Consider the following 16,371-nt stretch of genomic DNA (forward strand, 5'->3'; position numbering starts at 1 on the left):
ACCTTGTGATTATAAGAGTCTGCCACATAAAGTAGATTCCTTTTCTTGTCCCAAGTTACTCCAAGTGGGTGCTGAAGCTTGGCATTGATTCCTTCTCCATCAACATCACCAAAAGCAAATAAATTCTTTTTTTTTTTTTTTAAAGAAAGAAATAGCATGTATTAAAATTTTTCCAGTGCTACAGCATAGGATATAAAGTAAAAAGAAGACTATATATGCTACTTAAGTTAAAGGGGAAATGGGTCTGATTTCATATAAATAGACCTGGGTATTCAATTCAGACAAGAAAAAAAATGACAGAATTTTAAACCTGTGTTAATTTACGGCACTTGGTACTTTTATTCACAGTAATCACACATCTGGTCAGGAACAGGTCAAGTCTACTAATCTGGTGCTCTTTCCACCCTCCTGCCAAGTATCTAATTTACATTTTCCTCTTTCCTCTGTAATCAACATTTGATCCTTCCATTCTTCCTGAAGCCTCGACATCTGTGTAATCAAGGAGAGCCAACTGACTTTTCTTAGATGGTTTTGTTACTCGCGTTTTATATTCACACTTCCTTTGGCCTGACTTCCACTTTAATTTATGGATAGGCCAAGAACTTGCTCTCCTGAAATTTAATAACTTCACAATTCGAAACATGCAAGTGGGGTTAGGGTCTGGGCATAGCATGCAGAAGCGATCTTCACGCATTACCATGGGATCTCTTTCTCCTCCCACGAGGTGCTTCACGGCTCCGTCTCTCAGCGAGACCGTTCTCACCGTGCTGCTCTCACTGTCTGCGACAAACAGGCAGCTCCAGGGATCTCCGGGGGCCAGAGAGAGACCTGAAGGCTGGGCAAAGCCTGCCTTGTGAGGATATGCATTATTTCGGTTCTCTTCATTTCCGCTTCCAGCAAACCGAAGGCAGGTTCCTTTTTTCAGCTCACTAAAAAAAACCCAAGTTCATAGGTGGAATCGACATCGTTATGTTGTGTCCAATTTAGTCATCAAATAAATGTAAGTAATGAAATAAGTGGTGATAAACACTGTTAAAAAACAGACTCATGATCTTGGCCTCAAGTGTGCAAGTCAGCTTTACTTTCCCTAGAGTTCTTCTAAATCATTAACTTACTCACTGTGCAGGGACCTTTACTTTTTTTTTTTTTTTTTGACATACACAAAATTGAAACTATTCTCAATGATCATATTATTGACTGGATAGTTGTGTGTGGGTTTTTTTTTTTCCTCCTACAAATAGCCAGAGATAGGTACATCTGGATCCCAGCTTAACTTCTTACAGGACAATTATGCTGCCTTAATCAACTATAAAATCAATTTCTTATATACAATAGAGAAATTTCTATTTAAAGGACTTTGCAATGATTCTTTTTGTAATAGAAAGCTTTACACTTTGGCTTCTAGGTTTATGCTGCAGGAACTGTAAGGAAGACATGGTGGCATGCTGCGTCGAGGGAGGGGAAGAAGCTGACTCAGGACGCAAAGTAATGAGACAACATGTACATCATCTCCAGATATGGCCCAGCAGGCAGAAGTCTAAGATGACCACAATCACTTATTCACTGATATGTTCCCAATGGGGGATAGAGGCAAAGGGATACAGAATGTATAAAATACAGCCACTTATTTAAGAAACTTAAAGAAAAATGTAGTCAGAGAAATACATGTGATAACTAATATGCCAAACAAATAAATTAAAAGGTAATTAATAGGAATCTTAATTTCAAATAGGAGTTTCCTTAATTAAAAGAAAGAGTGGGGAGAAAAAGTAACTTCTAAAACATTAGAAATCTTTACCACTGGAAGATCAGTAAAAAAGATCAAGCATCCTTAAAATTATGATACAGGTCCATGTGATCTGACTGGACATTTTCCTATTATGAACGAGAGTGACAAAACTCTACTTATTTGGAAATTTAGCCCACTCTTAACCATATGGGTCGAAAACAGCCATCTAGAACAGTGCATTCTGGCCATGTCTGTTACTTCTACTGTTTATAATTATGCTTCGCGTTAATGTTTCTGGTCACCACACTGTTCAGGCTACTATCTTCTCTTGCCTGGAGATGATCACAGTCCCCTCACTGCTATCTCTGTCTCTAGTTTTGTCCCAGTCCAAATGCTGCCAGCGTTTTTTCAAAAACACAGATCAAATCATGTCACTAGCCAGCTCAAAACTTTCCATAAAGGCATGCAGAATAATGTTCACATTTCTTCAAAGGACACAGAAGGTGCTTCACGATCTGGCTTTTACTCACATCACTGGTGTCATTTCTTGCCTGGAAACCTCCACTCTCCCTAACTCCTGCTCCTCTATCAGGTTTTAATTTAGCAGCTTCTTTCAGGAAGCCTTCCTTGATACCTCATATTTTATTGATATTGGGTATTCCTCTTATTTATGTAAGGGACAATTTTACTTTAAGGGACAGTCTAGTAGGAGGAAATAGTTATGGAAACCAGCAAATGCAACCAGAAACAGGACAGGGGGAGAGAAGAAAAAAGAGGGAGGGAGGGAGGGAGGAGGGGAAGAGAGAAGGAACTTATCAGTACAGTAATGTAACTACACGGGGAGTGTAGGGGGGGTCACAGAGAAGAGTATGGTCAGTTCTACCTGGAGTGTGAGGGAGAAGAGACAAGGCTCTACAGAAAGGATATAAGAAACTGTGCAGAGACACTGCTTTTTCATCTTTATATCCCCAACGGTGGTAGCGAAACTCCTACATTTACTGTATAAACCAGGCACCAGGCTGAGCTCTTCATACCTACTATTAATTTTCAAAACAAGCCTACGAAGTTAAGATATAAAGAGACCGAAGGATAGAAAGTTAAATTGGCTCTCCTAAGCTCCCAAACTAGTAAGTGGCAGAGCCAGGATTTGATCTCAGGCAGGACTACAAAACCTGAGCCATTAAGCACTCTGCCACATAGTACTCAAACATTTGCATTCCTGAGCAGGGATGTGTGGACTGCATGTTAAGAGATGAGTGGCCACCAAACATTTCCAGTTCTCTCTCTGGAGGCTCGATAGGATGATCTTCTCACATTCCCGGAAGTTAGCAATGGTGGTCACAAGACTTACTTGGGCTGATGAAATTTAAGTAAAAGTGATGTGTGTCACTTCTGAGTAGAAGCTTTAAGAGCCACTGAGCGACTCACCACCTCTCTCTCTGCCAGGATGACTGGCAAAGCTCCAGATGAAGCAGGTGGCTGCTTCATCAGCCTGGTCAACAGCCCGACAGAGGAGCGCTCCCCAGTGAACCTATGTGAGTGGGCAAGAAACGAACCTTGTCTTATGCTCCTGAGAATCTGGGTTGTTTGTTATGGTGCTGTAGCCCAGCACATCCCAACTAGCATAGAGGCGTTGCAAGAACAGAGACTTGAGGAGAGGGAATTCTGTGAACTCATAGTTTACCCAAAGAGAGATACTCTCACTTACTTTTTCTTTGGTAGTCTGCCACAGTCCAGTAGCAGTGCCCATATCTGATGAGTCCCTGCCATGGCTATCCACAGAATGTCATCTGTTTGGACCTCTGAACCTTTATAAAAATAAGCAGTAATTAATATATACGTGTCTTGTTAATACAAACACTCCATGTGTTTCAGAAATTTAAAGATGACAGCAGTATGTTTATAAATCATCTGAAGAAGAAAAAAGTTTTACAGTTTTAAGTTGCTTTTGAAATTTTTCCATTTTCCTCGTGAAAGGTTTATTTCTTTAGATTTATAAATTTACCTGTAAATTCACAGAAATCCAAAGTATTCTTAATAGCAGGATGTCCCTCTGCATCTCTGGGCACAATGCTTTTAAATATTTGATTTTTTATTTGATAAAATGAGTTGACATATACTCTCCAAAGAAACTCTGCCAAATACCTAGCACTAACCACTGAAATCATATGCTTTAATAACAGGTTCTTTGAACAATTTCTCATGAAAAAACTATCTTTTAATAGTGTAAGAAATAGGTATTCCCACTGGGGCACCTAGCTGGCTCAGTTGGTAGAGCATGTGACTCTTGGTCTCGGGCTCATGAGTTTGAGCCCCACGTTGGGCATGGAGCCTACTTAAAAGTAAAATAAAGTATTTTTAAAAAATGTATTTCCACCACAGGATTAGCTAGACTTAGATACACATCACAGTTGCTATTTAAAAATCCACTGTATTAATTAATTGGCTATGAGGCTTTTTCCAAAAAATAGTTGATATGCAAAAAAGCTATGACTACAATACATTACAATATAGAATATATTACAATTGTTTACTAAAACTCGTAATTTTCTACTTTCTTAGACTGATGTTACAAGTTACTACAATGTGACAAGGCTCTCTTTCTCTAATTAATTCTACTGTTAAAATATTTAATTTAGGGGTGCCTGGCTGGCTCAGTCAGTGGAGCATGTGACTCTTAGACCTCAGTCGTGAGTTCGAGCCCCACACTGGGTGTGGGGCCTAAAAAAATATATCTAAAACTGCATCCTGAGGTGACTTTTATATGTACTTGAGAATTTTTAACTAAAATAATTTGGTCAGATATTCCTTATGCTAAAAGAAGTATCTTGGTAGGGCCATTTTATTTGTATTTTCTTTAACTTCAAGGAGTGTGTGTCCAGAAGGAACCTGTTTTCCTTCACTTGTATTACCTTCAAGTGTCTTTCAATTGAATAACAAAAATAATATTGATGGTTCTTAATAAATTGTGGTAGCTATGTGCCAAGCACTTTATAAAGATTATCACTTACATTTTCTCAAATGCCCCAAGGGACAGGTAGTGTTATTCGGCCCTTTTTACAGATGAAGGAACTGAGACCTTAGAGAGGTGAGGTAATTTGCCAGGATCCCACTGCTAGTAAATGAACTGGAATCTGACACGAGGCAGTCCAACAGAAAAATCTATATCACATGTTGCCTCTTTTTCTGTGTTCTTAACTGCTATCCTATGAAATCTAAAGGAAAGCATTTCAATTTAATTTTTTATAGTCAAATATTTTTATGAACAAAAATTACATTAAAAGTGACAAGGGCATCCATTTGTTCTGGGGACTCAGTCTCTGCTTAATCACCTCTAGAGTAGATCAAAAGCTTTTCATAATTATTTTATTTTGCTTCTGCCACGTGAGGACAAAGTACAAAGGTGACCATCCATAAGCCAGAAGAGAGCTCTCACCAGAAACCAATCATGCTGGCACCTTGACCTTGGACTTCTAGCCTTCAGAACTATTAGAAAATAAGTTTCTGTTGTTTAAGCCACCCCATCTGTGGTATTTTGTTATGGCAGCCCAAGGTGACTAAGACATTCTCCCTGAGAATAGAAATGAGACAAGGATATCTGCTAGTCAGCACTTTTATTTAGCATCATTTGAAGGCCCTAATTTGTGCAACAAGAAGAAGCAAAAAGCAGAAAGATTAGAAATAAAACTGTAACTATTAGAAGATGACATGCTTTTAAAGCCTCTAACTTGCCAAAGGAAAGCTGTGTTGGTATCTAGCTGAGTGAAAGACCAAATCAGTTCTCCAAACAGACCAGCCTAGTTCCACCAGGGTCTACTATATGAAGGCCAAACTTCATAGTAGTAAAGTGCAAACAGGTTGTTTGGTTTTGCTCTCTGTGTACTTACTTCCTTTAGAAGCCTGAGGAATGAGAAAAAGTATAGAAGCAAAGGCTGTGCCAGATCAGGATTTCGGCATCTTGGGATTCCCCATGACAACTGATGGTGATGATGATGTTGACAGTGGGGACGGGGAGAGGGAGGATGATGACCATCCAGAACATTTCCTATGTTTAAGGCACTGAGCTAATGAATAAGCACCTTACGGGGATTATTTCCTTAACAACTTCAGTAAGTCTTATTCTTATCATCTCCATTTTACAAAGAAACTGAAATTGAAAAGGGTTAATTTGTTGAAATTCACACAGCTAAACCTGGAATAATAATTGGTGAGTCTGACTCCAGATTATTAGTGTTCTGATCAGAATGAAGGAAATACAGAAGTGAGCTTTGGCCCTTCTGGCCAAGTCCTGCTTGGCTCATTGACTTCTCCCTCCCTCCTGCCTCTGCCCCATGGACTTAGCTCAGGCTTGAAGTACACAAGAGCATTTTCTGTGTGATCAGAAGCAGAGATCTGGTCAAATGTAATCATGGCTATCTGTTCCAGGATGTGTGCCTGGTTTCACGTCTGTCCTTCCCTCCCTGTAGCTTGTGGAATAGCCTATAGCTGAATAATCTCTTACCAGGATTTTTTCCAATCCCTTGCCTTTCCATTTTTGGGTTGTTTCAGCTTATCAGCAACTCTTTGTGACTCACAGGATGAAACTCTATGTTATAGCAAACACTTCTGCAGTACTTTGTATGAGGCCAGGCACTGTTCTAAGTGTTTCATGTATATTAACCCTCATAATTCTTGCAATAAGCTTTTGAGCTAGATCCTATTATTATCTTTAATTTAGATGAGGAAATTGAGGCATAAAGAGACTAGGTAACTCGTCCAAAGTCACATAACTACTGAGATGTAAAACTAATTAGAACCTAAGCAGTCTGGCTCCAGTCCATGCAACGCTGCCTCTCAGAAAGTTTTTACCCAGCCTGATAATTTCCCTGAGGGCTGAAGAGTTTGTTCTTGCAGATAAAATGAGAGTTTAAAAAAATAAGAAAAAAAAAGGTAGTCTGGCATTTATAATGCTTATCAAACCAACAAGAATCATATTAATAATTTATACTGTTCACCCTGGATTTTGAAATCTGAAGCACACAGTTTTATCTCCAAGTATGGGTATTAGTTTTGTTCCTAATAAGAACGTGACAATCATGAACATTTCAATTTTAAATTAAGAGTGCACTTAGTATTATTGATTTTCAACAGTCACTTTAAAAAAAAAAAAAAAAAAGACAATGCCAAAGCCTGAAAAAGGTTTTGCGAGTATTTTAAAAGGCAAACTCTCTCATGATTGTAAGGATTAGTGAAATAATTTCAGAAGACAGGAATAAAATCAGCAAATGAAATATGAAAATAAAATTACCTGCCAATGAGCTTTTAAAAATTCAGTGTTATTTTAAGCAGCCATGATCAAAAATAGATCCCAGTCATTAGAACCCTCTAAATAGCAACTGTGAAATTGTCCATTTATATAAATAGTTTTTTCTACACAGTCTCTAAACCTCCTAGGAAGCAAAACCTCACGCCATTAGAGAAAGAAGTAAAGCCTAGCACCCCCATGGCACAGGAAAACACCAATCACAGCTGGAGAAGGGTAGGGAAAAAAAAAAACACACACACACACACACACACAACAAACCCTTTCTATCTCTGAGGGAGGGGCAGAGAACTATCTTTGGCCAAAGACCCCATACTGACACCAATACAGGTTTCCCACTGCTGGGGGAGCAGCAGCAAATTCCTCTAAACCACTCAGAGTTTAGCTGCCAGAGAGAAAAAGAACAGCAACAATGAAAAAGCTCCCTACCTCCTTTCATGGAGGTCCAGGCATACAGGGTCTCCCCGAGACTGAGGCTGACCAGAACAACAGAACACCCCATAGCCCCCGTGCAGCCCAGGACAGAATAACAAACAGCAGCAATCTATCTCTCAGGATGCTGCAGGAGTGCAATGCAACAAGCCCTCTGTGGTCAGCTGTGCAGGAAACCCCTCCAGCATGTAGGTCCCACGCTAAGGCAAGGGCAGCCCACTGCTAGAGGAGTTCAAGAGCTATGATAAACTGACAGTAGCCACAGCAATAATAAAACCCAGACCCAGCCTAGGTTCTGATTAGATTGACTCAAACTTCCCTTACAATGGCATAAATATACTGATCTCATCAGCCTTTACAGTTCTATTCAAAATTACTGGAATATAATAAAAAATGAGAAGACACACATAAAAGCAAAGCAGAACAAAACAACCCCAAAACCAAAACCCCATTTTCAAGAAACAATCAACAGAAACAGACTCAGAGATGACCTGAAATTTAGAACTGTATGACATGGGGTTTGAAAGAACTATACTTTCTATGTTAAAGAATCTAGAGAAAAAGGTGGCCAACATACCTAAATAGAATTTAAGCAGGTAGATGGAATCTATTAAGAAACAGTAAAACAGAAATGCTATATCAAAAAGAATCTGTGATAAAAATTCCTTCAATAGACTCATTAGTTGATTAAACACAGCTGAGGAAACAATATAACTACAAATTATCTGAACTGAAACACAAAGAGAATAAAGGGTGAAATAAAAAAAAAAAAAACATGATACGTAAGAGTTGCTGGATAGAACGTATCAGAGTCTAACATATAAGTACCTGAAATCCCAGAAAGAAGAGAAAGGAGCAGAAAACGCATTTCAAGAGATGATAGGTGAGAATTTTTCCACAAATAACGAAGGACACAAAACTACAGACTCAAGAATTCTAAGCAGGATAACTCCTATACATATCAGTCAAACTACTGAAAACCAAAGAGAAAATCTTGATGGCAGCCATGAAGGAACTAGGAAAATAATCAGACCTCTTGTTTAAAACTATATAAGTTATAAGGCAGTGGAATGACATCATATATATATACATATGTATATTAAAAAAAAGTCAATCCAGACTTGCATATGGAGTAAAAAATCTTCCAAAAATGAAGGTATATACTTTTTCAGACATCCCAACTCCAATCCCCCACTTAAAAAAGAAAGGCCAAGAGAAATTAATGTCAGCAGACATGTGCCTCAAGAAATGTTACAGAAGTTCTCCAGGCTAAAGCAATATTATTCCAGACGGACACTTGGGACTCCAAGAAAACAGTTTGAAAACAGTTTGGCAGTTTCTTATAAAACTACACATACACTTACCATATAACCCAACAATTTCAATTCCTAAGCATCTACCCAAGAAAATAAATAAGTATGTCCACATAAAAACCTGTACGCAAATGTTTATAGAGGTTTTAGTCATAATTGCCATAAACTAGAGATATCCAAAATGTCTATCAACTAGTAAATAATAAACTGTGATACAGCCATACAAATGGAATACTACTGAAAAAAAGAACTGCTGATAGAAACAACAACAGGGATGAATGTCAAAAGCACTAAGCTAAATTGAAGAAGCCAGAGATAAAGAATATAATGAGCAACAAGAAATAGATGATTGTTGCCAGCAGCTGGAGTGGGTGGTAGAGGTGGTAGGAGGGAGACTGAACAAAGGATCATGAGAATTTTTTGAGGTGATGGAAATATTCTATATCTTAATTGTAGTAATGGTTATAAGACTGTATATGTTTGTCAAAATACATAGAACTATACCTAATAAGGGTGAGTTTCACTTTCTATTAAATTATACCTCATTAACCTAAAAATTTTTATTAAAAAAATCTTATAAATACAAAGTCAGTGTGATAATAAAAGAATCTTCTCTCAAATTTTAAATATAAAACTATTAACAAAATAAAAACACAGTAGTCACATTGTATAAATTCTATTCCTCAAAAAAACCTATCATCTGATTATCTTAGAGGATTTTTTTATGGTATTTTATAGCATATTAATGGAAGTCAAAGAAGCATATTATCTAAGTACCCAAGTACCAACACTAGATTTTTAGACTAGCATACTAAACAGCTAGATTTCAATCATTTAAAGTTGTATCAGAACAGCTAAATTATAAAATGCTGATTAAAGGGCCAAGGAAGGTTAATGGAATTCGGGCACATTGTCCTTTCCATAAATTATTCTAAATCAGGTAACGTCTAAAGTACTTAGAGACCAGCAGGGGTTTTGACCTTTATGATAAAAAAGCTCTTAGAAACATGGCAAAGATTCTGAAAAACTATAAATTTATTGTAGCTAGTAATTATTTTTAGTGCATTATGAAGCTCTGACCATATTCACAGTGATAATAAAAAACAAAGATGAAACAATCTCTTTTATAAAAATCATTTTATGTTAATTATTTTTATGCTTTTATTACTGTGATGGCATGGGTTTGGGCTATTCAGTCAGCATTTAAAATACATACATACATCTTCACATTACATGTATACTTAAAACAATCAGAGGTATTCAAGTACCTTTCCCTAATCTCCTGAAGTATGTTATTTATTAAATGGATCCCTTGATAAGATATACATTCAGTTGTATATTTGTCCCCACTATTTTTCATTCTCTTTACCTAAGCTATTGCTTTTTCTAGAAGTTCAATTTTTAATTAAACATACATACAAATGGATACATGTTATACATATAAAGTTTAATAACTAAAAATCTATGTGCACACCACCAAGCTGAAGAAGGATATTATTTGAAAACCTCATGCATCCCTCCATGATCATATCCTCTCTTTTTCCCACAAGGAACCACTGGTCTAAAAATTTGTGTTTTTCGTTTTCTTCTTTTCTTTTTTAATTTTACCATGTCTGGATGGATCTCTCAATGTACAGCTGACCCTTGAAAACAGGTCTGAACTACATGGGTCCACTTATGCACAGATTTTTTTAAATCAATACAGTATAGTACTGTAATTATATTTTCTCTTACGATTTTCTTAACATTTTCTTTTCTCCAGTTTACTTTTTTTGTAAGAATACAGTATATAGGGGTGCTAGGGGCTCAGTCGGTTAAGCGTCTTTTGGCTCAGGTCATGATCCCAGGGTCCTGGGATGGAATCCTGCATTGGGCTCCCTGCTCCGCGGGGAGCCTGCTTCTCCCTCTCCCTCTGCCGCTCCCCCTGCTTGTGTGCTCGCTTGCTCTCTGACAAATAAATAAAATCTTAAAAAAAAATACAGTATATATACATATAATATACAAAGTATGCATCAGTTGACTGTTTCTGTTGTCGGTACAGCAGGCTATCAGCAGTTAAGTTTTGGGGGAGTCAAAGTTACATGAAGGTTTTTTCCTGCAGGGTCAACTTTCTGTAAAAGAAATCATCTTGTAGGTCTCTTCTGCAACTTGATTTCTTACTCAGATGCCTGTGACTTGTCTGTGGCTGCCAGCTCTAGCTGTGGGCCGTTACTGGCGCTGCAGGACAGCCTAATGGATGAAGATACCACAACCCTGAATCTAGTTTTCCATGTTTTCCTCCTGATAATTCCGTCCTCTCTCAAATTCACAACTATGGTAGAATTTCAGGAATATTCTCTTAAAGTGTCAAAAAACCTAAGTTTTTATATGAACAATTTTTCTCAGCCAGTCCCCTTCAAGTTGCGTTTAATTCCACATCTGTTTAAACCAGTTGTACGATTACATAATTTATATATACAGTGACCAATTCAATATGAATGCAAATGGAAAGTTGTTTTTATGAAAACAAAGTTGAATACTTTGGAAAGACTCAATAAAGGCAAGTAGCCAAGTCAAATTGTTGAACTAAGTGTGGAAAGACAATTGAAAGAATAAGTTAAAAACACTGCAGCCCTCAGACTTCCTTGCAAGTGTTTGAAAATTCTCATCACATTTAAGGAAATCCAAATAGTTTATTTGGAGTGGTACAAGACTGTCAGGGGCTACATGAAGAAAAGGCTTTGGTCCTACATCAGAAGATTGGTTTAATAATGTACACTTATAGTTCTTAGAAGAAAGTATTTTTACTTTTATGATCCTCAGATTTAAAAGATTTTCTTTTCTAACTGGACCAGTTATCATAGTCAATCACATTAGTAATGGGTTCTACTCCATTTACTTCTACTTTTATTTCCACAAAGGATTCAGGTAGCTTACAAAGAAATACTGATAAATAAATTTAAAATAAAAAACTGAAGCAATAAGTAAATAGGGTAGAAAAGAGAGATGAAGCTGTACTCACACCAAAGAAGGAAGGCCGTGTTTCCATTATACTTTGCTAAAGATAATGTGTCTCTAAGTTTTCTGGCAATCAGTACAACAAAACAAATACAATCAGTTACGATATTCAAATTATCAAAGAGCTTAAATCAAACTTGATACTTAGGGAAAAAAGTATTATCCATAATACAGAGATCAGAAAAAAATTTCTCCAGTAGAGAAATTTATTTATAAGGTAATGATTGAACTACCAACAGATCCCTATAGTAAAAATCGTAACAAGTCCCATAGGACTGTGTTTTGATGAAATACATATCAAACACACATGCATACATACAGATATAAATGTGGTGACACATTTTTTAATGAATGACAGGATGCCAAACTACTATTTAGTAAAAACAATTCTAAGAATATTCTGTAATCCAATTTCCCTATACTCTGACAATATACATTAATCCAGGATTAGATTTTAGAGTAATTGAAAGCAGTGGCGCTCTTAAAATAATTTTGGGTAATGTACTCTAAAATTCTGATGAAAATCTGACCAATTCCCCCAAATCTTATATAGAATTTCTGAGAAGTTTAAGTACCTCAGAAAGCCTAACCAGGAATGCCTGGGGTATATGACTCAAGGTTAAAAACTCTTGGACTAGAGTTGTCATTGTGATTATAGGTCCTTCATATAGTGCTTGAAAACCATTTTCTCTGAGAATTTTGAAAGGTGTTAAGCTTAAGTGCATTCAAGATTACTCCTTTTGCCAAGTACCTGGAGTGAAGCTATTCTAAGCTCTAAGTGAAATGCAGAGCCATATGCTCTTAATGATCTGTTGAGCTAAGGTAGGACTCACTTCCTTTCCTGAGAACTGAGCTTAATAAAGACATAAGTCTCAGCACATTATTCAGTTGGAAGCTGAGAGGGTACTTGTCTATAGACCCAAGATTTTCCTTAGAAAGCAGTCTGGGTACATTCTCAATAGGAAATAAACAACCAGAGATTCCATGCTATAAAGTATGAAAAACTTTTAGCCTAGAAAAAAATATGTAAATAAATCCAACTAAATAAAGTATCCAGTAAAGTACACCCTGTTTTTAAGCAATGTAATTTCTGATTTATGTGACAGACTTAATTACTAGTCTTAATTCTTTACTCCTCTGTTGTACTATTACACATTCATACCCTTACCAGAGCCTCACTGTAGGCAAAGTGTGTATCCCTGCCCCATGACTTTGGGCTTAGTCATGTGACATGCTTAATAACAGTAGGTAAGCAGTTACGACATGAGCAAAGGCTTCAAATGTGTTTAACTGGGCTTACTCTCTTGTGCTCCTGCCTTCTGACAAAAGAATATGCTTCAGACAGCTATCGGTTCAAGGAGGTTGAGAAACAAACAGGGCAGATCTAGACCCAAGAAACAGCCTGGAACCAAGCCCAGGCTTAGCCTTGATCAGCTGAACCCCAATCCTATATATGAGTAAGAAATAAAGGTTTAGGTTCGTATGAGTTTTGGGATGATTTCTTATGAACTGTTATTGTGGCAATTACTAACAAATACAGTAAATACAAGTTGTAGGTTGCAAAATGTAAATATCTATAAATGAATTGCTATATGCACTATTAGCTTTAAGTTCCCGGGGGCTTACATGCTAAGGGGAGAAAAAATTTCTTTTTCCCTTGAGGGAGGGTGACAGCATACCAAAGTAACAATTCCCATCCACTCTTGACTATTTTACCGAGAGAGACGTTTCAGACTATTTTTCTGTCTATAAGGTTTATGTTCAAATAGCTCAGTGTATCAAAGGCAAGGAGGCAGGACGGACAGATAAGTCCTGGGGGGGATGAGTATTTTTAACCCTGAAATTATTTAGAATTGGCCGTGCATGGTGACAAAAAGAAGACTGAACTGTAGCTGGTTTTACTACTGTTTTAAAATTCTCTGCATATATCCCCTTATTGATTGAGTGTGCCTGGGACACACTGCTCCCCTCCCTTCCCAACTCCTTCTCCCTGTGAGCCACTAAAACAACTCATGATTATCAGGACACAGAATTCCAAAAATAAAAGTCTCAAAAGTAACTTATGCAAAATACCTAAGTTATTATTAAGTGCGGTAGTACCAGAAGTTCATTCAATTATTTTATGAATATTAAAAGCTTTATAAAGTTAATCACAATGGAAAAAATTAAGGTCTTTGAATTATAACCAGATTAACATCACAATAGGAAATTATCTCAAATGTAAAGCCATTAAACTAACCTGGTACTTATTCACTCTATAAATATAATTCAGATCATACAAACCACTTAGTACAAAATTCCACTTTCAATGTATTCTACTAACTTTCTTTATTCATTACTCTGGTTTTAGATGTGTAGATGTGTAACTATCTCAGAATCACTGAGGGCCAATGAAAAATAAGAGTACTAATGCTCCAAGATGATTTCTAGTCAAATTAATACAGGTAATAAAGATTATAAAGATATCAATACCTATATAATTCAGTAAAGTTTTTTTTTAATTACCCAAATGGAGCTATCACATTTCAATACAAATTTTAATAATCTAAAAAAAGCAGCTATCATTTCTGGATTTCAAATTAAATAAAAAGGCACTGTTAAACAGCATAGTTCATGAATAATCATTTGAAGTTCCAAAACTACAATCTTTCCAATTTAAGAATATTCAGAACTATATTAATTGGAAACTACAGAAGACAAAATTCTTTAACATTAGAGTAATATATAGTCTACTTGTGTATAAAATATAATATGTAATGTTATATATAACAATATATACTGTAAGTTATATATATTACTGCCGGCTTTATTTTTACACAATGAATCCCACCATAGGTAATAAAATTATAAAATAACTAGCAATTAGAATTAATCCAAATGAACCCCAGAATATTTTAAAAATATTACATTTGTTAAGCAAAGTTTACTTATATTTAGTATTAAAAGTTTACATACCTGACGTTCCAAAAACTACATCCCAAGGAGAGCTAATGGGTTGTTCTTCTCCCTGAGCTCCACCTTCTTTATCTGTACCTTGAATTCCAATGCCAGCTACAGTGCTCACCATCTCAGCTTCTAGATCAATCTATAAAAATTAACAAGTTTTATGCAATGCATGTTACTTTTGTTTTTTTCCTTTTGGTACATGAAGATTTCCAATAGAACATATAGAAAGTTTTTGTAACACAAATACTCTTAAAAAAAAAAAGGCTAAAAAAAGGGGGGGCTAATCAAGTATAGGGCGAGCTTGTTATTCAAATGCACAAAACTAGTCCTTTTCATTTCCCCACCCATCCCCCCCTTCCTCATCACTGGCCTCTACCAGGATTGGTGATGTCATCTTAACTATAAAATATGTTAAAGTGAAATTTGAAATTTCAAAGCAAATCTAGAAAGATGCAAGTTTCTTAAAATTAAATGTATGTATTTCAATTATGCTTGACTAGTAATTGACAAATAATAGAGCTTAATATGTGCTAGGCACTGATCCAATAATCATCCATCCATCCATCCTCATAATAACCTATGATTATGATTTTGATTAATATTGAGGAAACTGAGGCACAGATCATAAAGCAGCTTTCCCAAGATCCCACAGCTAGTAAGTCAAAGATCTGGGATTTAAACCCAGGCAGTTCTAGCTCTACCCCATTACACTGCCTCTACTTTATAAACTGAAATAATGAAGTCTACTGAAAAAAAGATGCTTTGGTTTCATCTCCTGAGATCCTTCCGCCAAATTTATCACGAAAATTACCAAACATAAAAGTTGAAAGAATTTTGCAGCAAACATCCATACGCCCACGACCTCATATCAACATTTCACGTACTTGCTTTATCACATATCTTACTGAGCTATCAATCCCTCAATCCATTTACACTTTTGGATGCATTTCAAAGTAAACTGTAAACATCAGTACGCTGACCTTAAGTATCTCAGCATGCTTATAATTAACAAGAGTTCCATATTTTTTCAGGTCCATTTTCTTTTCTGGAGCCAAAACTTACAATGAAATGCACATACCTTAAATGCTCCATTCAATGAATTCTCATAAATGCATTAATCTGTGTAGCCTCAACTTACATAAAGATATCAAATGTTATCTTCATTCTAGCAAGTCCCCTTAAGCCTCCTTCCGATCACTCCTACCCCCAGAGGCAAAGAGTACTGTTTTTCCATCATAGGTCAGTTGTATCTCTTCCAGAATTTCAGATAAACAGAATTGAAGAATATGGAGTCTTGTGTGTGAGGCTTCTTTCACTTAACAGGTTTCTGAGATTTATTCATATATAAGTAGTTCGTTCCTTTTTCCTGCTGAGCAATATTCCATGATAGGAATATTCCACAGTTTATTTACTTATTTTCCTACTGATGGATACCTGGACTATTTCCAGTTTGGGGGGTTCAAATAGAGTTGCTCTCAATATTCTTGTAGAAGTCTTTTGCTGAAGGTATCTTTTCACTTCTCTTGTGTACATACCCAGGGCTATAACTGCCGTGTTATAGGGCAGTTATAGGATTAGTTTGATTAAAAAAAAAAAAAAAACTGCCAGAAGGTTTTTTCTCAGTGGTCTAGATAATTTCCGTATTTTCTCCA

The 16,371-nt window shown here is 36.4% G+C and overlaps 1 protein-coding gene across 2 annotated transcripts in view; it reads right to left on the reverse strand.

The window, feature by feature from the left end:
* The window catches only part of NHLRC2 (NHL repeat containing 2), a 59,308-nt gene that overhangs the window by 13,100 nt on the left and 29,837 nt on the right, over positions 1-16,371 (reverse strand). For both annotated transcript variants that reach the window (XM_073904174.1, XM_025880726.2), the window contains exons 5-8: positions 14,729-14,858; positions 3,438-3,537; positions 698-929; positions 3-125 (exon numbers count right to left, since the gene is read on the reverse strand). In XM_073904174.1, the coding sequence (XP_073760275.1) occupies positions 3-125; positions 698-929; positions 3,438-3,537; positions 14,729-14,858 (585 nt within the window). The remainder of the gene's footprint in view (positions 1-2; positions 126-697; positions 930-3,437; positions 3,538-14,728; positions 14,859-16,371) is intronic.

This window comes from Callorhinus ursinus, unplaced genomic scaffold, assembly GCF_003265705.2.
Source record: "Callorhinus ursinus isolate GAN/ISIS: 27379988/994484 unplaced genomic scaffold, GSC_fseal_2.0 scaffold20, whole genome shotgun sequence".
NCBI lineage: Eukaryota > Metazoa > Chordata > Mammalia > Carnivora > Otariidae > Callorhinus > Callorhinus ursinus.